This window comes from Delphinus delphis, chromosome 4 (genome assembly GCF_949987515.2).
Source record: "Delphinus delphis chromosome 4, mDelDel1.2, whole genome shotgun sequence".
In the NCBI taxonomy this organism is placed as follows: domain Eukaryota; kingdom Metazoa; phylum Chordata; class Mammalia; order Artiodactyla; family Delphinidae; genus Delphinus; species Delphinus delphis.
The window spans coordinates 71,089,629-71,115,495 of record NC_082686.1 but is presented as its reverse complement, the minus strand read 5'-3'; the positions used below and the strand labels follow the sequence as shown (position 1 = coordinate 71,115,495).

At 38.3% G+C, this 25,867-nt stretch overlaps 1 protein-coding gene across 2 annotated transcripts in view; it reads left to right on the top strand.

Annotated features, from left to right (window-relative positions):
* LMLN (leishmanolysin like peptidase) overlaps nucleotides 1-25,867 on the top strand; it is a 79,285-nt gene that overhangs the window by 42,127 nt on the left and 11,291 nt on the right. For both annotated transcript variants that reach the window (XM_060010822.1, XM_060010823.1), the window contains exons 12-15: nucleotides 5,558-5,668; nucleotides 17,166-17,298; nucleotides 19,028-19,187; nucleotides 21,277-21,407. In XM_060010822.1, the coding sequence (XP_059866805.1) occupies nucleotides 5,558-5,668; nucleotides 17,166-17,298; nucleotides 19,028-19,187; nucleotides 21,277-21,407 (535 nt within the window). The remainder of the gene's footprint in view (nucleotides 1-5,557; nucleotides 5,669-17,165; nucleotides 17,299-19,027; nucleotides 19,188-21,276; nucleotides 21,408-25,867) is intronic.

The following is a 25,867-nucleotide window of genomic DNA, read 5'->3' as shown; positions in this document are numbered from 1 at the left end:
AATAGCTTTTAGAAACCACAGTCTAGGGACTGTGTTCATTTCTACTGGGTTGTCATTGCTTCTCGTCATTTTCAGTGGACCAAGTAGGGAAATTCATTTTTTTTTTTTTTTTTTGCAGTATGTGGGCCTCCCACTGTCGTGGCCTCCCCCGCCGCGGGGCACAGGCTCCGGACACGCAGGCTCAACGGCCACGGCTCATGGGCCCAGCCGCTCCGCGGCATGTGGGATCTTCCCAGACCAGGGCACGAACTCGTGTCCCCTGCATCGGCAGGCGGACTCTCAACCACTGCGCCACCAGGGAAGCCCGGGAAATTAGTAGTTTTGAAAAGAAAAAAAAAAATGCTGGATTCCTTTTAGTGCCATTATAGCTCTTTCCCATTTATCTCTAACAAGCAATGGCCAACAAAAGTGGTCCTGCTGCTCTGTTTAACAACCTATTTATAGCCCTTCTGTAAATAATGCTAGTTTCTTTAAGATACCAGTAGGATATAAAAGCACTGTGGAGTGTGTGAGTGACTAGTGAAACCATGGCACTGGTGAATTTTAAAGCATTTCTTCCTTTTTCTGTTGCAAGAGAAAAATGAGCCAGATGTTTCTAAGTATCTGGCAGTATTTTTAAATTGTAGATGTGGAAATTAATTTTCATAAATCCATAAGACTTCAGTGTAGATTAGCTAAGTTTCTTCTCCCAGTAAAAGACATTATCATGTTTCCATCCAGAAACCTGGGAATCATCCTTGACAACTCCCTCTCCCTACCTCTCACATCTAATCAATCATAAATCTTGCTTAATTTTCAGCTCTTCAGTATCCCAGGAGTCTGTCTACTTTTTGGGTCACATTTATCAAGGCCACCATTATCTTTTCCTTGGATTACTATAGTTGCCTTTTTTTAATGTCTCCCTGCATCTCAGGTGGTCCTTTCTACTGCCCAAAGCCCTTCACACATTCTGCAAAATGTTGTTTAGAAGTTTTTTAGGCATGGTGTCTCACACAGTGAGAAATGCATCACGACCAAAGTACACACATACATATATAATGGTTAAGAGTAAAGATGTTGACGAGGGTGCCAAAACCATTTAATGGGGAAAGAATAGTTTTTTCAACAAATGGTGTTGGGACAACTGGATATCCATATACAAAAGAATGAACCCCTACCACACATAATATATAAAAATTAACTCAAAATGGATTGAAGACCTAAATATAAGGCTAAAACTATACAACTCTTAGAAGGAAATATTGGTGTAAATCTTCATGATACTAGATTAGGCAGTGATTTCTTAGATATGACACCAAAAGCACAAGCAACCAAAGAAAAAATAGATAAATTGGACTTCATCAAAATTAAATACTTGTACTTCAAAGGGCACTATCAAGAAAGTGGAAAGAACTCACAAAAGGAGAAAATATTTGCCAATTATCTATCTGATAAGGATCTAGTACCCAGAATATATAAAGAACTCTTACAACTCGAAATAAAAAGACAACTCAATTTAAAAATTGGTGAGGGGGCTTCCCTGGTGGTGCAGTGGTTGAGAGTCCACCTGCCGATGCAGGGGACACGGGTTCGTGCCCCGGTCCGGGAAGATCCCACATGCCGTGGAGCGGCTGGGCCCGTGAGCCATGGCCGCTGAGCCTGCGCGTCTGGAGCCTGTGCTCCGCAATGGGAGAGGCCACAACAGTGAGAGGCCCGCGTACAAACAAACAAACAAATAAATAAATAAATAAAATTGGTGAGGGATTTCAATAGATATTTCTCTAAAGATATACAAATGATTAATAAGCACATGAAATGATTCTCAGCATCATTGGGGAAATGCAAATGAAAACCACAGTGCTACTTCACACCCACTAGGATGGCTATAATAAAAAAGACAATGGCAGGGAATTCAGTGGTTAGGACTCCGCGCTTTCACTGCTGAGGATGCAGGTTCAGTCCCTGGTGAGGGAACTGAGATCCTACAAGCCATGCAGCAAGCCCAAAAAAAGAAAAAAAAAAAAGACAATGGCAAATATTGATGTGGGAAAATTGGAACCCTCATACACTGCTGATGGGAATGTAAAATGATACAGCCACTTTGGAAAGTAGTTTGGCATTGATTTACAAAACCAGACATACTCATACCATAGCAACCCAGCAATTATGCGACTTGGTATTTAATCAAACGGATTAAAAACTTATGCCTACAAAAAAACCTCTATACAGAGGTTTATAGCAGCTTTATTCATAGTTGCCAAAAGGTGGAAGCAACCAAGTTGTCCTTCAATATGTGAATGGATAAATAAATTGTGGTACATCCAGACAATGGAATATTATTCAGAGCTAAAAAGAAATGAGCTGTCGAGCCATAAAAGGACATGAAGGAACCTTAAATGCATATTGCTAAGTGAAAGAAGCCAATCTGAAAAGGCTACATACTGTATGATTCCAACTATACGACATCCTGGAAAAGGCAAAACTATGGAGTGAGTAAAAAGATCAGTGTTTGCCAGGGGTTAAGGGAAAGGAGGGATGAACAAGCAGACCACAGAGGGTTTTAAGGGCAATGAAATTATTCTGTATGATACTTTACAGAATAATGATGGCTACATGTCATTATACATTTGTCCAAACTCATTGAATGTACAACACCAACAGTAAACCCTAATATAAACTATGGATTTTAGGTGATGATGACGTGTCAATGTAGGTTTATTGATTGTAACAAATGTAGCACTCTGTTGCAGTATATTGATGGTAGGGGGAGGGTATGTGTGTTGCAAGGCAGGGGGTGTATGGGAACTCTGTACTGGCCACTCAGTTTTGCTGTGTACCTAAAACTGCTCTAAAAATGTTTTAAAAAAGGAATGAAGTACTAATACATGCTACGAGATGTATGAACCTTGAAAATATTATGCCAGGTGAAAGAAGCCAGACGCAAAGGACCACACTCCATTTCTATGAAAGGTCCACAATACGCTAATCTACAAAGACAGGCAATAGACTAGTGGTTGCCAGGGACTAAGGAGTGACTGCTAATGGGTACATAGTTTTTTTGGGGGTGATGAAAATGTTCTGAAATTAGATCGTGGTAATGGTTGCACAACCTTGTGAATATACTAAAAACATTGAATTGTACACGTTATGAGGGTAAATTTTATGATATGTGAATTATATTTCCATTTTTTTTTAAAGCTCAAAAACATTGAAGCCAGAACCCTAGATTCAAATCCCAGCTCTGCCATTTACTAGTTGTATCCTTGCCTCAGTTCTTTCCTCTATAAAATAGGGATAAAAAGTGATATCTACCTCATAGAGTTTTATGAGCCTTGAATGAGTTGATACATGTAAACTCCTTAATAGAGTACTTGGCACATTATAAGGGTCAATTAAGTATTAGCTATTACATGTAAAACTGAATCATTCAGGACTTCCCTGGTGGCACAGTGGTTGAGAATCTGCCTGCCAATGTAGGGGACATGGGTTCAATCCCTGGTCCGGGAAGATCCTACATGCCGCAGAGCAACTAAGCCTGTGCGCCACAACTAGCGCTCTAGAGCTCGTGAGCCACAGCTACTGAGCCCGCAGGCCACAACTACTGAAGCCCGCACGCCACAACTACTGAAGCCCGCACGCCTAGAGCCCGTGCTCCACAACAAGAGAAGCCACTGCCGTGAGAAGTCCTCACACCACGATGAAGAGTAGCCCCCACTCACCACAACTAGAGAAAGCCCGCGGGTAGCAAGAAAGACCCAGTGCAGCCCAAAATTAATTAATTAAAAACAACAAAAACTGAATCATTCAAAGTTTCACGAAACAATATTTACCCTTACTATCTACAATGTAGTCCTCTTTTCTATTGATTTTATTTTTTAATCTTTTATTTTAATATGTAATTTTTTTTACAGATGTATTCTATTGATTTTAAAAGAGAGAGAGAAAGAAACGTTGATTAAGATCCACTAAATTGATTTCACAACCCACTAATGCCACCAAGAAATCTTGTTTCTAATTGCTCCCTCAGCTAACTTGTGCTCACCCTTCTAGGTTTAGCTTAAAGTTGCTTCCTCAGAAAAACCTTTCCTAATTCCCCAGACTAGCTTAGGTTTCCCTATCAATGTGCTCCTATTATCACCTTGTACTTAACCCCTGTCCTACTTATCACACTTGTAATTTTCTTTTTGGTATCTGCCTTCCCCACTAGATTATATTGTTCACAAGGGCAGAAAGTGTTTATTCACTGCTGTAGCCTTAGCTACACTTAGCAAAGTGCCTAGCACATAAGAAGTGCTTAATAACTGTTGACTAATAGTACAGGAAGAACTGCAAAGAAAACATGAAGGAGGTTTCAAGAAATGTAGCTGGAGTGCCTAGCAGATGATTTAATGACAGTGTTGATACTATGCTTTGCACTCATCAACCTATACTAGATATGGTAATTCCTAAGGGAATCTAATTACATTATATTTTATCCTTTGGGAGAAAGACTTCCTTACCTAGGCACTGCTAAAATACTTGCTAGTGTGCAAGATTGAGGGCACCTGTTACTATCCGGGCAGCTTGACCTGCTGTGATACCAAGTTAGCTAATTAAGGTGACTTACACTGTAGCTGCAGAGGTTTCAGGCATTTTGGTATTGGAGTGCCAGGCTTTATTTCTTCAGTTTCTCTCTCAGTGTTCTGTTCTTTGAAAGGGGAGAAGGTTTTGAAAGATGCTATGTTGCATATTTCTGCTGTTGTTAGATTTTGTGGGAAGTGCTAGAGTGGAGGGGATGATTCTTATCATTCCCTCAACTTTTGAGCCTATGTATTTATTACTGTTTTGGTAATTCTAAGGGGAGAAGATATAATACAAGCATGAAAGAAGCTATTTTGTATAGCTTTATAACTTGTAAACTAATCTTGTCATTAAGAATAAAGAAGAAAAACTAAAAGTAGGTTCATTGCCTTTGATTAATTTTGCCAGGAAAGTATCGATAAATCACTGTGGTTTTTCTCTGAAATTGGAACATTTTTAATGTATTGGCCATAGTATTCATTTGTCTTATTATAATGGTGTAATGTTTAGTCACAAGCAGGAGCCATATTGATAGAATATCACAAATTCAAGGCCAGGGAAGCAAGAAACTAGGGCCAACTGGATCAGATTAGGTAAAGGCTAGACAACTAGTAACTCTACTTTTCTTCTTCAATTTACTCCCTTCTCTTTTTCTCTCATTCTCTTTGTTTCTTTGCCCTTTATTCTCCTTGTCTCACACCTTAATCATTTTCTCCTCTGTGACTTATATCATCTTTGAAAATTACAATGGGAACACGGTTTGGTTTGGTTTGGTTTTTTTCAAATGTAAAAGCACCCTCGAGTACTCATGTTTTCCTCAAGACTAAAATTTCACAGTCCCTGCTGCAGTGATCCTGTGCAGCAAGGACTTTGTTTATAAATGCTCATCTGTGGGGATGGTCACCAAAGTCCTTTTTGAGGTTCTAGTTTGCTTATTGTTGAGATTTGTAATTGGTATGCTGGAGTTGTTTTTTAAATGACAGTAATATAAAGTGCTTTGTTTCAATTATTTCCACAGCTGGTATAAAGCTAATTACAGCATGGCTGAGAAGTTAGACTGGGGCCGAGGACTGGGCTGTGACTTTGTCAGGAGGAGCTGTAAATTCTGGATTGATCAGCAGAGACAAAAGTAAGGATGCATTTCCTCCTAATGTCTTTGATGACACAGTTTATTCCTGATTTTGTTCTCTATCCAGAGCCTATAGTGTCCCTATTTTCAAAATGTGGTCTAAACAGTTCAATTTCAAAATGTGTAGAAAACCATCTACAGTTTTTTATGATAATATCATAATAAGTAGCCACAGTATTGTTTTAAAGCATATACCAAAAGAATCTACAGTGTGAGCACCAGAGCCATAAAACATTTCTGTTTACCTTGTAATTCATAAATATATATATTGCAAAATTTTGCATACTCTAGCATTCTTATTTGTTTTCTTCAGAGAATGCACTCATAAACATAGATGCAACTATTGATTCAGTATCAAAAACATAAAGCAACATTTGAATAGTGGTTCTCTAATCTGGATCCATCTCATAATTACCTAGCAAGCTTTTTAAAAAATACAGTCTCCAATTTTGGGGGAAACGCACACACACATGCACTCATTTATTTACAAATGTATATATTTTTAAACTTTTTGAGGTAATTGTAGATTCATATACAGTTGTAGAAAAAATAGAGATCTCATGTGTACTTTATCCAGTTTCCTTGATTGGTAACATCTTGCAAAACTGTAGTACATATCACACCCAGGATATTGACATTGATACAGTCAGATACAAAATATTTGGATCACCACAGGGATCCCTCCTATTGACCTTTTGTAACCATACCCACTTCCCTCCCACCCCTGGAAACTGCTGATCTGTTCTGCATTTCTGTAATTTTGTCATTTGAAGTATGTTATATAAATGGACTCATAACAGTATATACCCTTTTAAGACTGGCTTTTTTCACTCAGCATAATTTTCTGAGGATTCACCCAGTTGTTGTGTATATAAAAACTTTGCTCATTTTTATGTCAGAATAATATTCCATGATATGGATATACCACAGTTTGTTTAACCATTCACATGTTGACATCTGGGTTGTTTCTAGTTTTTGGCTATTGTGAATAAAGCTGATATAAACTTTTGTGTACAGGGTTTTGTGTGAACATAAATCTTCATTTTTCTAGAATAAGTGCCTAGGAGTGCAATCACTGTGTAATACGGTAGTTGCAAGTTTAGTGCTGTAAGAAACTGCCAGACTCTTTTCCAGAATGGCTATACCATTTTATATTCCAACCAGTGATGTATGAGGAATAACAGTTTCTCCACATGCTCACCAGCATTTGGTATTGTCTTTTTTTTTTTAACATCTTTATTGGAGTATAATTGCTTTACAATGGTGTGTTAGTTTCTGCTGTATAACAAAGTGAATCAGCTATATGTATACATATATCCGCATATTCCCTTCCTCTTGCGTCTCCCTCCCACCCTCCTTATCCCACCCCTCTAGGTGGTCACAAAGCACCGAGCTGATCTCCCTGTGCTATGCGGCTGCTTCCCACTAGCTATCTGTTTTACATTTGGTAGTGTATATATGTCAGTGCTGCTCTCTCACTTCGTCCCAGCTTACCCTTCCCCCTCCCCATGTCCTCAAGTCCATTCTCTATGTCTGTGTCTTTATTCCTGTCCTGCCCCTAGGTTCTTCAGAACCATTTTTTTTTTAGATTCCATATATATGTATTAGCATACGGTATTAGTTTTTCTCTTTCTGACTCACTCTGTATGACAGACTCTAGGTCTGTCCACCTCACTACAAATAACTCAATTTTGTTTCTTTTTATGGCTTGAGTAATATTCCATTATATATATGTGCCACATCTTTTTATCCATTCACCTGTTGATGGACACTTAGATTGCTTCCATGTCCTGGCTATTGTAAATAGAGCTGCAGTGAACATTGTGGTACATGACTCCTTTTGAATTATGCTTTTCTCAGGGTATATGCCCAGTAGTGGGTTTTCTAGGACATTTGGTAGTTCTATTTTTAGTTTTTTAAGGACCTCCATACTGTTCTCCATAGTGGCTGTATCAATTTACATTCCCACCAAGAGTGCAAGAGTGTTCCCTTTTCTCCACACCCTCTCCAGCATTTATTGTTTGTAGATTTTTTGATGATGGCCATTCTGACTGGTGTGAGGTGATACCTCATTGTAGTTTTGATGTGCATTTCTCTAATGATTAGTGATGTTGAGCAGCTTTTCACTTGTTTGTTGGCAGTCTGTATATCTTCTTTGGAGAAATGTCTATTTAGGTCTTCTGCCCATTTTTGGATTGGGTTGTTTGCTTTTGGATATTGAGCTGCATGAGCTGCTTATATATTTTGGAGATTAATCCTTTGTCAGTTGATTCATTTGCAAATATTTTCTCCCATTCTGAGAGTTGTCTTTCATCTTGTTTATGGTTTCCTTTGCTGTGCAAAAGCTTTTAAGTTTCATTAGGTCCCATTTGTTTATTTTGGGTTTTATTTCCATTTCTCTAGGAGGTGGGTCAAAAAGGATCTTGCTGTGATTTATGTCATAGAGTGTTCTGCCTGTGTTTTCCTCTAAGAGTTTTACAGTGTCTGGCCTTACATTTAGGTCTTTAATCCATTTTGAGTTTATTTTTGTGTATGGTGTTAGGAAGTGTTCTAATTTCATTCTTTTACATGTAGCTGTCCAGTTTTCCCAGCACCACTTATTGAAGAGACTGTCTTTTCTCCATTGTATATTCTTACCTCCTTTATCAAAAATAAGGTGACCATATGTGCGTGGGTTTATCTCTGTGCTTTCTATCATGTTCCACTGATCTATATTTCTGTTTTTTTTTTAACATCTTTATTGGAGTATAATTGCTTTACAGTGGTGTGTTAGTTTCTGCTTTACAACAAAATGAATCAGTTATATATATACATATGTTCCCATATCTCTTCCCTCTTGCGTCTCCCTCCCTCCCACCCTCCCTATCCCACCCCTCCAGGCGATCACAAAGCACCGAGCTGATCTCCCTGTGCTATGCGGCTGCTTCCCACTAGCTATCTACCTTACATTTGGTAGTGTATATATGTCCATGCCTCTCTCTCGCTTTGTCACAGCTTACCCTTCCCCCTCCCCATGTCCTCAAGTCATTCTCTAGTAGGTCTGTGCCTTTATTCCTGTCTTACCCCTAGGTTCTTCATGACATTTTTTTTTCTTAAATTCCATACGTATGTGTTAGCATATGGTATTTGTCTCTCTCTTTCTGACTTACTTCACTCTGTATGACAGACTCTAGGTCTATCCACCTCATTACAAATAGCTCAATTTCATTTCTTTTTATGGCTGAGTAATATTCCATTGTATATATGTGCCACATCTTCTTTATCCATTCATCCGATGATGGACACTTAGGTTGTTTCCATCTCTGGGCTATTGTAAATAGAGCTGCAATGAACATTTTGGTACATGACTCTTTTTGAATTATGGTTTTCTCAGGGTATATGCCCAGTAGTGGGATTGCTGGGTCATATGGTAGTTCTATTTGTAGTTTTTTAAGGAACCTCCATACTGTTCTCCACTGTGGCTGTATCAATTTACATTCCCACCAACAGTGCAAGAGGGTTCCCTTTTCTCCACACCCTCTCCAGCATTTATTGTTTCTAGATTTTTTGATGACGGACATTCTGACTGGTGTGAGATGATATCTCATTGTAGTTTTGACTTGCATTTCTCTAATGATTAGTGATGTTGAGCATTCTTTCATGTGTTTGTTGGCAGTCTGTATATCTTCTTTGGAGAAATGTCTATTTAGGTCTTCTGCCCATTTTTGGATTGGGTTGTTTGTTTTTAAGCTGCATGAGCTGCTTATAAATTTTGGAGATTAATCCTTTTTCAGTTGCTTCATTTGCAAATATTTTCTGCCATTCTGAGGGTTGTCTTTTGGTCTTGTTTATGGTTTCCTTTGCTGTGCAAAAGCTTTGAAGATTCATTAGGTCCCATTTGTTTATTTTTGTTTTTATTTCCATTTCTCTAGGAGGTGGGTCGAAAAGGATCTTGCTGTGATTTATGTCATAGTATCCTGCCTATGTTTTCCTCTAAGAGTTTGATAGTTTCTGGCCTTACATTTAGGTCTTTAATTCATTTTGAGCTTATTTTTGTGTATGGTGTTAGGGAGTGATCTAATCTCATACTTTTACATGTACCTGTCCAGGTTCCCAGCACCACTTATTGAAGAGGCTGTCCTTTCTCCACTGTACATTCCTGCCTCCTTTATCAAAGATAAGGTGACCATATGTGCATGGGTTTATCTCTGGGCTTTCTATCCTGTTCCATTGATCTATCTTTCTGTTTTTGTGCCAGTACCATATTGTCTTGATTACTATAGCTTTGTAGTATAGTCTGAAGTCAGGGAGCCTGATTCCTCCAGCTCCATATTTCGTTCTCAAGATTGCTTTGGCTATTTGGGGTCTTTTGTGTTTCCATACAAATTTTGCAATTTTTTATTCTAGTTCTGTGAAAAATGCCATTGGTAGTTTGATAGGGATTGCATTGAATCTGTAGATTGCTTTGGGTAGTAGAGTCATTTTCACAATATTGATTCTTACAATCCAGGCACATAGTATATCTCTCCATCTGTTTGTATCATCTTTAATTTCTTTCATCAGTGTCTTATAGTTTTCTGCATACAGGTCACAGGTCTTTTGTCTCTTTTGGTAGGTTTATTCCTAGGTATTTTATTCTTTTTGTTGCAGTGGTAAATAGGAGTGTTTCCTTAATTTCTCTTTCAGATTTTTCATCATTAGTGTATAGGAATGCAAAAGATTTCTGTGCATTAATTTTGTATCCTTCTACTCTACCAAATTCATTTATTAGCTCTAGTAGTTTTCTGGTAGCATCTTTAGGATTCTCTATGTATAGTATCCTGTCATCTGCAAACAGTGACAGTTTTACTTCTTCTTTTCCGATTTGGATTCCTTTTATTTCTTTTTCTTCTCTGATTGCCGTGGCTAAAACTTCCAAAACTATGTTGAATAATAGTGGTGAGAGTAGGCAACCTTGTCTTTTTCCTGATCTTAGAGGAAATGGTTTTAGTTTTTCACCACTGACAACGATGTTGGCTGTGGGTTTGTCATATATGGCCTTTATTATGTTGAAGTAGGTTCCCTCTATGCCTACTTTCTGGAGATTTTTTATCATAAATGGGTGTTGAATTTTGTCAAAAGCTTTTTCTGCATCTATTGAGATGATCATATGGTTTTTATCCTTCAATTTGTTAATATGGTATATCACATTAATTGATTTGCATATCTTGAAGAGTCCTTGCATTGCTGGGATAAACCCCACTTGATCATGATGTATGATCCTATTAATGTACTGTTGGATTCTGTTTGCTAGTATTTTGTTGAGGATTTTTGCATCGATGTATTGGCCTGTAGTTTTCTTTTCTTTTTTTTCTTCGCAGTACGCGGGCCTCTCACTGCTGTGGCCTCTCCCGTTGCGGAGCACAGGCTCCAGACGCGCAGGCTGAGCAGCCATGGCTCACGGGCCCAGCCGTTCTGCGGCATACAGGATCCCCCTGGACCGGGGCACGAACCCGTGTCCCCTGCATCGGCAGGCAGACTCTCAACAACTGCGCCACCAGGGAAGCCCTGTAGTTTTCTTTTTTTGTGACATCTTTGCTGGTTTTGGTATCAGGGTGATGGTGGCCTCATAGAATGAGTTTGGTACTGTTCCTCCCTCTGCTATATTTTGGAAGAGTTTGAGAAGGATAGGTGTTAGCTCTTCTCTGAATGTTTGATAGAATTTGCCTGTGAAGCCATCTGTTCCTGGACTTTTGTTTGTTGGAAGATTTTTAATCGCAGTCTCAATTTCAGTGCTTGTGATTGGCCTCTTTATATTTTCTATTTCTTCCTGGTTCAGTCTTACAAGGTTATACCTTTCTAAGAATTTGTCCATTTCTTCCAGGTTGTCCATTTTATTGGCATATGCTTTTAATAATCTCTCATGATCCTTTGTATTTCTGCAGTGTCAGTTGTTACTTCTTTTTCATTTCTAATTCTGTTGATTTGAGTCTTCCCCCTTTTTTTCTTGCTGAGTCTGGCTAACGGTTTATCAATTTTGTTTATCTTCTCAAAGAACCAGCTTTTAGTTTTGTTGATCTTTGCTATCGTTTTCTTCATTTCTTTTTCATTTATTTCTGATCTGATCTTTATGATTTCTTTCCTTCTGCTAACTTTGGGGTTTTTTTGTTCTTCTTTCTCTAATTGCTTTAGGTGTAATGTTAGGTTGTTTATTTGAGATGTTTCCTGTTTCTTAAGGTAGGATTGTATTGCTATAAACTCCCCTCTTAGAACTGCTTTTGCTGCATCCCATAGGTTTTGGGTTGTCGTGTTTTCATTGTCATTTGTTTCTAGGTATTTTTTGATTTCCTCTTTGATTTCTTCAGTGATCACTTGGTTATTTAGTAGTGTATTGTTTAGCCTCCATGTGTTTATATATTTTACAGTTTTTTTCCTGTAATTGATGTCTAGTCTCATATTGTTGTGGTCAGAAAAGATACTTGATATGATTTCAATTTTCTTAAATTTACCAAGGCTTGATTTGTGACCCAAGATATGATCTGTCCTGGAGAATGTTCCATGTGCACTTGAGAAGAAAGTGTATTCTGTTGTTTTTGGATGGAATGTCCTATAAATATCAATTAAATCCATCTTGTTTAATGTGTCATTTAAAGTTTGTGTTTCCTTATTTATTTTCATTTTGGATGATCTGTCCATTGGTGAAAGTGGGGTGTTAAAGTCCCCTACTATGATTGTGTTACTGTCGATTTCCCCTTTTATGGCTGTTAGCATTTGCCTTATGTATTGAGGTGCTCCTATGTTGGGTGCATAAATATTTACAATTGTTATAGCTTCTTCTTGGATTGATCCCTTGATCATTGTGTAGTGTCCTTCTTTGTCTCTTGTAATAGTCTTTATTTTAAAGTTTATTTTGTCTGATATGAGTATTGCTACTCCAGCTTTCTTTTGATTTCCATTTACATGGAATATCTTTTTCCATCCCCTCACTTTCAGTCTGTATGTGTCCCTAGGTCTGAAGTGCATCTCTTGTAGACAGCATATATATGGGTCTTGTTTTTGTATCCATTCAGCCAGTCTATGTCTTTTCATTGGAGCATATAATCCATTTACATTTAAGGTAATTATCGATATGTATGTTCCTATTACCATTTTCTTAACTGTTTTGGGTTTGTTATTGTAGGCCTTTTCCTTCTCTTGTGTTTCCTGCCTAGAGAAGTTCCTTTAACACTTGTTGTAAAGCTGGTTTGGTGGTGCTGAATTCTCTTAACTTTTGCTTATCTGTAAAGATTTTAATTTCTCCATCGAATCTGAATGAGATCCTTGCTGGGTAGAGTAATCTTGGTTGTAGGTTTTTCCCTTTCATCACTTTAAATATGTCCTGCCACTCCCTTCTGGTTTGCAGAGTTTCTGCTGAAAAAGCAGTTGTTAACCTTATGGGGATTCCCTTGTATGTTATTTGTTGCTTTTCCCTTGCTGCTTTTAATATATTTTCTTTGTATTTAATTTTTGATAGTTTGGTTAATATGTGTCTTGGATGTTTCTCCTTGGATTTATCCTGTATGGGACTCTCTGTGCTTCCTGGACTTGATTGACTATTTCTTTGCCATGTTAGGGAAGTTTTTGACTATAATCTCTTCAAATATTTTCTCAGACCATTTCTTTTTCTCTTCTTCTTCTGGGACCCCTATAATTCAAATGTTGGTGCATTTAATGTTGTCCCAGAGGTCTCTGAGACTGTCCTCAATTCTTTTCATTCTGTTTTCTTTATTCTGCTCCCTGGCAGTTATTTCCACCATTTTATCTTCCAGCTCACTTATCCGTTCTTCTGCCTCAGTTATTCTGTTACTGATTCCTTCTAGAGTATTTGTAGTTTTGGTAATTGTGTTGTTCATCACTGTTTGCTTGCTCTTTAGTTCTTTTAGATCCTTGATAAATGTTCCTTGTGTTTTCTCCATTCTGTTTCTGAGATTTTGGATTATCTTTACTGTCATTACTCTGAATTCTTTTTCAGGTAGGTTTCCTATTTCTTCTTCGTTTATTTGGTCTTGTAGGTTTTCACCTTGCTCCTTCGTCTGTAACATATTTTTTTTGTCGTTTCTTTTTTATTTTGATGGGTGGTGCTTATTCCTGTCTTACTGGTTGTTTGGCCTGAGACGTTCAGCACTGGAGTTTGCAGGCAGTTAGACAGAGCTGGGTCTTGGTGCTGAGATGAGGACCTTCTGGAGGCCTCACTCTGATTGATATTCCCTGGGGTCTGAGGTTCTCTGTTAGTCCAGCAGTTTGGACTCAGAGCTCCCACCCGACCTCTGGCCTGGGAACCAAGATCCCGCAAGCTTCATGGCACAGTAAAAAAAAAAAAAAAAAAAAAAAAGGAAGAAAGAAAGAAAAAAAGGAACAGTACAATATTAAAGAATAAAATACAAAATAAAATTAGAAAGATAAAAATACATCAGGAAAAATAAAACTATAATTGAAACAACTGCAACAAGGTAAAATAAAAACATAGCAAAAAAAAAGAAGAAAAAGGGAGGGGGGCAACAAGCCAAAAGGAGAGGTCACTAACAAAGTATAAAGAATAAAATAAAATTAGAAAAATAAAAGCTTTATTAGGAAAAATATAAAAGAATCAACAACAGTGAATCAACAAGGTAAAACAGAACCCCAATCTAAAAGAGGAAAAAAAAAAGCCTTGGCTATGGGGGCACAGTTTAGGCTGGGGGGTGGAGGTGGAACTTAGGCAGAGGCGGGGTTTAGAGTGGGGCAGGACCTAGGCGGGTGGGGGGTGAAATTTGAGCATGGGGCGGGGCCTCTGCTTAGGACCTGCCCAGAAGGGGAGAGGCAGCACGTCGAAAGGAGGACCTCTGGAGTGTGGGGTTACGGAGTTTGGACGTCGGGCCCTGCGTGAGGGTGTGTGGGTGGAGTTTAGGCCCAGTGCCGTTGGAGGGGGTCTCAGAGGGGGTCTCCGAGTGTAGAGGTGGGGCCCTGGGTGGGGGTGTAGGGGCAGGGCTTGGGCTCTGTGTGGCAGGAGGGACGCTCCAAGGGCAGAGGATTAGGCCTGGGAGCCCAGCAGGCTTCCCGGTGCCTAAGTGGACAGGGAAAGCACTGGCCCCGTTCCTTCTGTTTCTTTGCACCCCTCCCCCACTGTCTCCCCCAGGCTGTCCACCATCGGGCTGGACCCCTAACTGTGGGTGGGTCCCGCTGGGTGTAGGAACTCCTTCCCCTCCCCCATCCACCCCTCAGGGCTGCCCGTCCCGTAGGTCCAGCCTTTACTTTTGCTCCCCCTTCCCTTCCTCCCACTCCCTCAGGACCCTTGTGGCTGGAGGGGGCCTAGGTGGGCAGAGGATCAGGCCTGGGTTCTCAACAGGTTCCTGGGGGTCCAGGTGGGCAGGGGAAACCTGGCCACGCTCCCTTTTGATCCTCTGCCCTCCCAGTGGTTCCCGTTTCCCCCTTGGGGCGTGGGAATCCCTTCCCCTTCCCCAGCCGCCCGTCAGGGGTGCCAGTCCCATCCCACCTCCACTTCTCCTCCCCCGTCCCTCCCCCCACGCCCCACATCCTACCCAGTCACTGGGGTTTCTTCCCATACCCTTAGGTCTCCATGGTGCCCCACGGGAGCCTGGTAGGTGCCCTAGTTGAGAGGAGACGAAAATTCCGCATCCTCCTAGTACGCCATCTTGACTCTGCCCCCGTCACCGTTTTTTATTTAAGCTATTCTGAAAGGTAGTGTGATATATCATTGTGGTTTTAATTTGCATTTCCCTAATGGCTAATGATGTTGAACATCTTTTCATGTACTTATTTGCTATCTACGTATCCTCTTTGGTGAGATGTCTCTTCGTGTCTTATGCCAATATGACTTTTAGTTCTCTTAATATGGTTTTTGTGGAGCAGAAGTTTTTTAATTTTGATGAATTTCAAATTATCAGTTTGTCCTTTTATGAGTCATACTAATGCCTGATTCCTGCCTTCAGACATTCTGATTCAATTGGTATGGGGTGCAAGGTGGGCATGGAGACTTTAAAAATCTCTCTAGATGATTCTAATGTGCAGCAAAATTTGGGAACAGCTACACTGGCAGATCAGGTTGTAGTGCTGGAGTTAACCAGCTGTCCCCAAAGTAACTGCAGTGCTTCCTGCTACTGCTTAGGAGCAGCTTTTCTCACAGCAGGCTTATAACTCAGACGTCAGACTCCTTAGTAGAAACTCTGAGTGATTTAAACTGCTTTGAGGCCTAGCCCAGATGACAAAAGATAAGAATAACATCTTTAACACAAGTACCCATCACCAGGTACTTCTGTGATGAGCAAGGCATTGGCCTTGGAGAGAGAGATTGAAGTCTCAGCTCTGTCCTTCACCAGCTGTATGATCTTGGGCAAGCTAATTGTCTCAAACTTTTTACTTATCAGTAAAACGAAGATACTACGTCTACTTTGGAGGGTTCCTTTTAGAAATAATGAGATTATATACTATTTGAAAGTTCTATTAATCATAAAATGCCAAATAAAAGGTGTATGGTCAGGCCACTCAAGATGGCTGTCCTCTTGCTCTCTGTTCATCTGCTCGACCAGTCCCTGCTTCATTCACATGACTATCCAATTCTCTGAATTATAGGGCTTAATCAGTAACTGCCTACATGCTTGCCCCCACCCCAGCTGCTGGCTTCCCTGGTAACTGATGAGCCCACCTGACATCAGTTCCCCCATAAATGGTAGCCCCTTTCTCCCCTGAGTAGGGAAGATTGCTGCCATGTCCCGCCTGCAGTCTGCCATGCACAGTGGGGTATCACACCAGGATGCTTTTGTTTCAGATGTGTAAGAATAAACCATTGATGTCTTTGTCACTGTCTCTGCGCTCTTTCTTCAGTCTGGAGGCTGGGCATCTACCAGGCTTGCAAGCCTGCGGGATACAACATCATATTATTCCCCAACATACTTCCTTAGTCTGAATGCATCACAATCACCTGGGGAATTTTTTTATGGTGCCATGTGCAGCTTGCAGGATCTCAGTTCCCCGACCAGGGATTGAACCCGGACCATGGCAGTGAAAACCCAGAATCCTAACCACTAGGCCATCAGGGAACTCCCCTGGGAAAACTTTTTTTTAAAATAATATAAAAATACAAGTCCCGCTTCCATTTCTGGGAAGATGTAGATGTACTCTTTCCTATTCCTCCTTCTAAGTACAACTAAAACCCCTAGACATTATAAATAAAGCAAACGTAAGAAGACTCTGAAAGGTAGAGAGAAGAAGGGAGACTGGTTAGGGACCTTGGGACTCCATTTTATGGCAAAAGTGGAGAAAGAGATAAATAGGACCTTATTTAATAACAGTGAAATAGTCATATATCTAGCATTAATCCTCACACCTACATTAAGCATTTCCTTTATGCTTTGAAAAGTAAGTTTATAATTTACAACTGGTTTAGCAATTAGTTTTAAGGTATTAAAACATATTGAAATTGTAATGGAAAAGACAACTCTAGAATAGACTTATAATATCTTCTTCAGAGTTTGATACCATGGTGTTTTATCTTTGTATACAGGAGACAAATGCTGAGCCCTTACTGTAACACGCTCAGAAGTAATCCATTGCAGTTAACTTGCAGACAGGACCAGAGAGCAGTTGCAGTGTGTAATCTGCAGAAGTTTCCGAAACCTTTACCTCAGGAGTACCAGGTAACACTTGTTTGGGGCACAGTTTCAGGAATCAACCTTTTAAAAAGAAGTCTCCATTTTGAATTACAAGAGTGAATTCTCTTAAGTTTTTCAATTTATAAGCCCCCATTTGTTTTCTGTAAGTTAGAAAAAACCAAAGAATTCTTCCATTTCTTTATAACCAACGTGTTAATTGATAGCAATTAATTAATATCTAGCAATGTCTTGTAGTAATGGTAAGAGACATTTAGAATATTTATTTTGATCTATTTTAAAAATATATATATATATATTTTTTTTTTTTTTTATTTGTCTGCACCGGGTCTTAGTTGTGGCTTGTGGGATCTGACCAGGGTTCGAACTCGGGCTCCCTGCATTGGGAGCGTGGAGTCTTAACCACTAGACCACTGGGGAAGTTCCTATTTTGATCTATTTTTTATAAATTGTTTGTATTTTCTTTTTAATTATTTCCAAAGTCTTCGTCTTTAATTTATATCAAAAACAAGGTTCTTTAAAGAAAGAAACTAACCGAAGAAGACAAATATATCACTTATATGTGGAATCTTTAAAAAATGATATAACTAAACTTATTTACAAAACAGAAACAGACTCACAGACTTAGAGAACGAACTTATGGTTACCAGGGGGGAAGGGGGAGGGGGAGGGATAGATTGGGAGTTTGGGATTGACATGTACACACTGATATATTTAAAATAGATAACCAATAAAGACCTATACTGTATATCACAGGGAAGTCTGCTGAATACTCTGTAATGACCTAAATGGAAAAAGAATTTGAAAAACAATAGATACATGTATAACTGAATCACTTTGCTGTACACCTGAAACTAACACTACATTATTAATCAACTACACCCATTATAAAATAAAAAAATTTTTTAAAAAGGAAATAAAATAGAGTAACTAAGGTACTGTAGTCCAGTTAATTAGAAGACTTGGAAATTCTGCTTTAGAAAAGTTTGCCTAATGAGATCTGAAAGGTGAAGGAAATGGTCCCGTGTGTCCAGTCTGAATCTCTGATTTGACCTTTAAGTTTTTTGTTGAAGTGGCTATTTCTAAAAAAAAGCCTCAGCTCTGCCTGCCATTGACAAAGGATCCATTAGTCAGAAACGATATCTCAGAAGTGAATTTAAAGTGACTGTTGCTAAATTTTGAGCTTCCTACATACGTTTATGACCACACTGAGTGCTTTCAACACTAGAAGATGGCGACTGTATATTTCTACTCTTAGTAATATAATTTAAAATGTGAAATCTTTAAAATTTATCTGGTACCTTGTTTCTTTGGTGTTCAAAGTATTTTATATATATGATCTCATTCATTTTCTTATGGTTTTTTCAAGTTTGTCAAAACAACATATAAATTCTCCTAAAAACACTTGAAGTACATTAAATTTAAAACATCTTAATTCTATGCATTAGTTTTGTATTTTGTCAGCTCTTAAAACTCTTCCTATTCGTGCTTTTAAAACATTAGTCAAATTTGTCATCTAATAAAAAACAGACTAATTTACTTACCTTGCTTATTTCTAAAACTACAACAACCGCAAAATACCCCTCAGGTAGTATATTAACTATCTTTGTGTTGTACTATGTATGAAAAAAATAGATTAATATCTTCTTTGTGTTATACAGCATTAATTGGTTGCTATAAATTGCCTGTGGGCTTTGTTTTGATTATATAGAATGTTTCTTACTCTCCTGCCTGCCTAATATTTTTTTCTTTGTAGTACTTTGATGAACTCAGTGGAGTACCTGCAGAAGATCTGCCTTATTACGGTGGTTCAGTAGAAATTGCTGACTACTGCCCTTTCAGTCAGGAATTCAGTTGGCATTTAAGTGGTGAATATCAGCGCAGCTCAGATTGTAGAGTATTGGAAAATCAACCAGGTTAGTAGTTTAGTGAAATTAAATGTTATATACATATTAAAAGTATGTATCAGCAATACAAAATAGTGGTTAAGGATACAGACCCTGGAGCCAGATTGTCTGAGTTTATGTTGTGGTTCCACTGCTATCCACCTGTTCAAAGTAACTTCTCTGTGCCTCAGTTTTCTCCTCTGTACAAAAGAGATAATACCTGTCTCATAGAGTTGTGACAGTAAGTGCTTAGAATTACGACACATAGAAAGGATTGTTAGCTATTAGATACACTTGCACATGTGTGTACACACACTACCGTTTAGTAATACCTTATATTTGCATGACACTTTTCATTTGCAAAACAATTTCACTTTTATCATTTCATTTTGTTCTTCTAAAAACCTGACAAGAGACATAGAGAAGATATTATCGAATTTCACAGATGAGGGAAGAGCTACTAAGTAATATGTTTAATTGATGTCAGTGCAAGATCCTCCAATGCAGAACTCTTTTTATTAAATCGTATTAGGTATCCTATTCTTTCCTCTCCTGAGGAGTGTGCATTTTATGTAATTTAGACATAACGTGTCATTCTCCAGATATCAGAATAATACTATTGTCCCATGGCTAGTAAGATGTATTGCCATCTTATTTATTCCCATTTAGTATATTTAAATGAACAGGCCATCAAGGAAATAAACAGTATGGCAATTGGATATTCAGCAATAGTAGTTATAGCTCATACTAACCACCTTTGTAAACAAAATGTTCTCACATCTGATTTGTTAATCAAGAGCAATAAGTAGTTTTTCTGCCTGTGGTCATCAAAATTTTCAACCTGGTCCTTTCCTCCTCGCCCCCATTCCATACTTTATTTCAGACTAAATCATTTAAAATTAAAATTTCCATAATTTTTTTCCTTTTATTCTTAAACCTGGCAGATGTAACTGGATTTGTACAGTCATTTTTTTCCCCATCACTTACCTACTTAATAAATGTCTAATGACATAACTACGCAGCAGTTGCATGTTACAGCAAAAGAAATGCACATATTTGTCAATTATGGGTTTGCCAAAGATATCACATTTTAATGTTTTAGAGCTGGAGTTGGCAAATATTTATTATAAAAAGCAAGATAGTAAATATTTTAGGCTTTATGGGTCATGCAGTCTCTGTTGCAACTTTTCAGCTCTGCTGTTAAGTGTGAAAGCAGTTACAGATAATATGTAAGTGAATGAGTATAGCTGTGTTCCAATAAAAATTTCTTTATAAAAACAGGTATTTCTCAGGATTTGACCTGAGGGATTGGCTGACCCCTCTTTTCTTTTTCTGGACAATGATCACTATGTGTTTTGAAGACTTTGAAATATTAATAAATAAAGAAACATAAAGTTCTGTTTTATTGTTTTACATTTTCTTTCTTAGCTTATACAATTAAGATTTTTTAAACTGACATAAAATTTTTATCTTTATAATATTTCAAAATGGGCTAATTGAACTCTGCTTTCAAAAGATGAAACTTGTATTAAGTGTAGAGAGAAATTATTCCTAGGCTTTTTTTTTTTTTTTTAATTCCTAGGCTTTAAGGATTTCACTCCTTTGTCCATTAGCTAGTTAGGGGTCATTTAGTTTGCCCCATACCTCTGCAGGTTTGTGCTTAGTCTAAGACTAGCTCAACCTGTCATTTATTGACTTCCAGGAGATGGCATAAGTTGAAAATACAAGAACGTCTTGCAAAAGTTGCAGCACTCCAAAAAAATCTTCATTATATAAATCACTTGACCTCATCTATCTGGGTCACTTGGGAAGTGACTCCTATTTAGGACACCATTGAAGGTGATTCTTAGTGCCATTTCCTCTATATATTTAACTTGGTTGCTTTAAGCCCAATTTTATCTCTTGTTTCTGATATAATAATTCTCCTACCAATTGCTTTATTGAGAATCCAGTTTGAGTTTGGAACCCTCTCTCTTGATTTTTTTTTAATTGAAAATTTCCATGAAACATGTTTTATTTTTAAAGCAACTTTTAATTATAAGAGTGGAATACTTCAATTTCTTATTCTTTGAGCCCAAAGTCAATTTTTAATAAAGAAAACTTTTCTGGTTTGCTTCAGACCTTTTTAAAAACTATGGTGCTGAAAAGTATGGACCTCATTCAGTTTGTCTAATTCAGAAATCAGCATTTGTCATGGAAAAGTGTGAAAGGAAGCTGAGTTACCCAGACTGGGGGAGTGGATGCTATCAGGTAAACCATATGATTGTTAATAACTGTACCAAATATTACATAATTGTATCTCATTATATGGTTTTTATATTTTCAAATACATTTTATATCTTTTATTTCTACTGATTAATACTTTAACTTATTCATTGTAAATATTAGTTTGTATATTTGTGTTTTGTCAAAATATTGTCATTTCTTTGAGAGAAATTGCCTTTCTCTGTTTAAAAATGATATATAGTTGCTATATATCAGCAAGTTTTATAACAATTTTGCTTCTGGGCATAGATCCTAAGGAAATGTTAGGAAACATGTAATTTTGTTCTTTTTTTTTACATTTATTTATTTATTTATTTTTGGTTGCATTGGGTCTTCGCTGCTTGCGCGTGGGCTTCTTATTGCGGTGGCTTCTCCTTGTTGCAAAGTGGGCTTCAGTAGTTGTGACACACAGGTTCAGTAGTTGTGGTGCACAGGCTTAGTTGCTCCACGGCATGTGGGATCTTCCCGGACCAGGGATCAAACCCATGTCCCCTGCATTGCAGGCGGTTTCTTAACCACTGTGCCACCAGGGAAGTTCTGTAATTTTGTTCTTTAAAACTACTTTGTAATGGAAAAAAAACTATAATTTATTTTGTAAAATCTGAAGAAAGCATGTATTTAAGAATTAATAAATCAACTACTGATTAATAGTAGATTTTTTTCCTTTGAAATTAGAAATCCAAAGAGAACAAACTACTATTTTCTTAATTTATTATTTGCATGTCTGATATTAAATGACTGCATTACCATAGAACTTACTAAGATACAGGCATTCTGTAACTTAGGAGCATCAAACCTAATGAATATTCCATACCCTACTAACGGACATCAGGGAGGAGAGTGTGATCCTGAAAACTGAAACATAAGAATTTGTTGTGCCATCTCACCTACAAGAGCTAAATGGACTAATGTAGCTGACAATTTAACTTACTATTTTTAAAGTTTCTTTAAAATTAACTCTTGTTTTTGGTAACTGCTTTATTGAGGTATAACTCACACACCATACAATTCATGTAAAATTACCTTTGAAACCTTATAAAAGACAATGAAAAATAAACACTTTCCAGCTATAATCCTATAATCTGACAACTATAATCCAGCAACCGTTTTCTGATGAATTCATTCCATTAAAGATTATGTATTACTTAAATACATAGTTTTGATCTAGTTGTAATCAGAATACATAATTTTGTTTTAGTGACTTTACTTAGTACTTTTTTTTTTTTTTTTTTTTTGCGGTACGTGGGCCTCTCACTGCTGTGGCCTCTCCCGTTGCGGAGTACAGGCTCCGGACGCGCAGGCTCAGTGGCCACGGCTCACGGGCCCAGCCGCTCCATGGCATGTGGGATCCTCCCGGACCGGGGCATGAACCCACGTCCCCTGCATCGGCAGGCGGACTCTCAACCACTGCGCCACCAGGGAAGCCCCAACTTAGTACTTTTTATACAGACCAAGATACCTTTTCCAAGTTCTCCCAATAATAATACTTACTGTTCTTCATAGCTGTAGAACATTGCATCATTTTAAAGTATCATAATTAGGGAAGTCATTTTCCTGTGAGATATTGAATTAATTTTCACTTTTCACTATATAAAAATGCTTTTGTAAGTATATTTACATCCTTTACCTTTTTATTAGAATAAAGGGGATAAAGCTGGAACAGTGTGAACTATAATAGGAGGATAACCATTTCAGCCTGTTTTAATGTCTTCTCTATACCGCCACCACCACCACAAAGGGATTACGTAGATTTGTAATACCATCTACAAAGACTGAATGTACTTGGCTTCCCTGTAGTACCTAGTGTTGTCAGTTAATTTTGCTAATTTAATACTCACAACCATTTATATGGGAAAATGTGCATGATTTCCAAACAATTAGCATTTGGATTAGCTGTTTTGTTTTCTGTTGTTCTTTGTTTTACTTATTTTGACAGAGAAGTTGCAAGAATGGTACAAAAATATGGGTCATTTAAGTGCAAATTGCTGACAGTCTGCCCCTTCACCCCTAAATACTTTAATGTCTATTCCTTATAAACAAGGACATCCTCCTATATGACCACAGTACTACCAAAAAAATCAGGAAATAACACTGATACATCTAATTCTTGGACCCCGTTCAAGTTTTGCCAATTGTCCCAATAATGTCCGTGTAGTAATAGGATCTGCACTGATATCACATATTGAGTAGTTGTCACATCTCTGGTCTCCTTCAATCTGGAACAGTTCCTCAGTCTTTTCTTGACTTTCATAACCTTGACACTTTTAAAGATTACAAGCCAGTTCTTATCTATGATGTGTCTCCATTTGGGTTTGTCTGATGTTTCCTCACGATTAAATTCATGTAATATGTTTTGGGCAGTAATATCACAGAAGTGATGCTTGTGTTTTTTTGGTGGTACACTTTTTTTTTTTTTAATATTTATTTATTTTGGCTGCATCAGGTCTTAGTTTTGGCACGCAGGACCTTTCGTTGCAGTGCGTGGGCTTCTCTCTAGTTGTGGTGTGCGGGCTCATTAGTTGCGGCACGTGGGCTCTCTAGTTGTGGTGCACGGGCTTAGTTGCCCCATGGCATGTGGGATCCCAGTTCCCCAGCTAGGGATCAAACCAGCATCCTCTGCATTGCAAGACAATTCTTAACCCCTGGACCACTAGGGAAATCCCTGGTGGTGCACTCTTGATTTGTCCCTTTGCTGGTCATGTTAACTTGCTGATATCTACCAGGCTTCTCCACTGTCAAGTTACTGTTTTTCTCTTTTAATTAATTCCCTTTTTAATTAGTAAGTATTTGGGGGGAAAAGTACTATATCGATAACTTATTTCTTATCATACCTTCATTTTATTAATTTATGCATTTAAATCTGTATTGACTCACAGATTGCATTTTATTCAGTGGGTATTACCATTACTATCATTATTTATTTGGATATTTAAGTTGCCCCAGATTTAGCCAAAGGGAGGGAGCCCTTCAGGTTGGTTCCTGTGTCCTTTTGGCTGTCCTATCTTTTTAACTATTTCCTTGCTTTCTAGCACAAGATATTCTAGGCTTATCTTCACTTTCTTTGCCCCAGCCCTGGAATTAATCATTTCTCCAAGGAACTCTTGTTTCTTTTAGTGGAGTGAGGTATTTAGAGACTAAAGTCTGGGTGCTAGGGACTTCCCTCGTGGCACAGTGGTTAAGAATCCGCCTGCCAATGCAGGGGACAGGGGTTTGAGCCGTGGTCCGGGAAGACCCCACATTGCTGCAGAGCAACTGAGCCCCTGTGCCACAACCACTGAGCCTGTGCTCTGGAGGCCACGAGCCACAACTACTGAGCCTGCATGCCATAACTACTGGAGCCCACGCACCTAGATCCCGTGCTCTGCAACAAGAGAACCCACCTCAACGAGAAGCCCAAGCACCACAACAAAGAGTAGCCCCCTCCTGCCGCATCTAGAGACAGCCTGTGCACAGCAACAAAGACCCAACGCAGCCAAAAATAAATAAATAAATTTATTTAAAAAATAAAGTCTGGGTGCTAGATGTATTGTTCATTGCTGTTGGGATACAGCTGCTCCCCAGGCCTTCTTGGTGAACAGAGCTAGGAAATATATGTGTGTATGTAATTTTATATATACTCGTACATGTGCATATATATAACCATGAGTTTGTACCAGTATCTTTGATTCCAGTTTAACACCAAATAATTCATTTTAGTTTTCTCCCTTCCCATATTTGTAACTCTTCTTTCAAGCAGTAGCAGTGAGAAATCTGGCTCTCTTTGTCCTTAATATGCTTGTTATTTGATCTGTCCACTCCTTTCTATCTTCATCCACCCCTACGCGGTTACTCGCCTCACCTACTTGGACTCTGACACAGCCCACCAGCTCACAACATGTCTCCCTCACTGTGATGCAAACCCTGTGCACATCTTTAGAATATAAATGCTTTCTTCCATGAAACTTTCTAATCTTTGTTGTTCTTTTTCTTATTTATTGCCTCTTTATCATAAAACAGTCTGACACTGTTAATTTTGGGGGGAAATTTGTATATCCTACCCTTCTCTCCTCAATTAAAGCTGCTAGAGGTCAGGCACTGTGTCATGGACTTCTTTGGTATCCTTTTCAGCACCAAGCACAATACCCAGTCAATTCTCACTTAAAAGAATGATTACATTGCATTGCAGCTGTGGTAATGCTTACTGGGTGTGGGTCATTGAATGACAGACTTATAGAAGAGTTTACACTTCGTTGTTTATTTTCTTGATAGCTTATTATAACTTAAATTTCCAAATGAATGTTATATTTAAACTTAATTGATGAAAAGAGTTGTTTTTAAAATGACTCCATCGTTGAAAAACACTTTTGGAACTCCTTTTTAAATTACTTTTAGAGATAGTTTAATAGCCATCTAAGCAGTCAATTTCAGTATTTTACATCATACCTGTGTTGACCTAGTCTTAACCA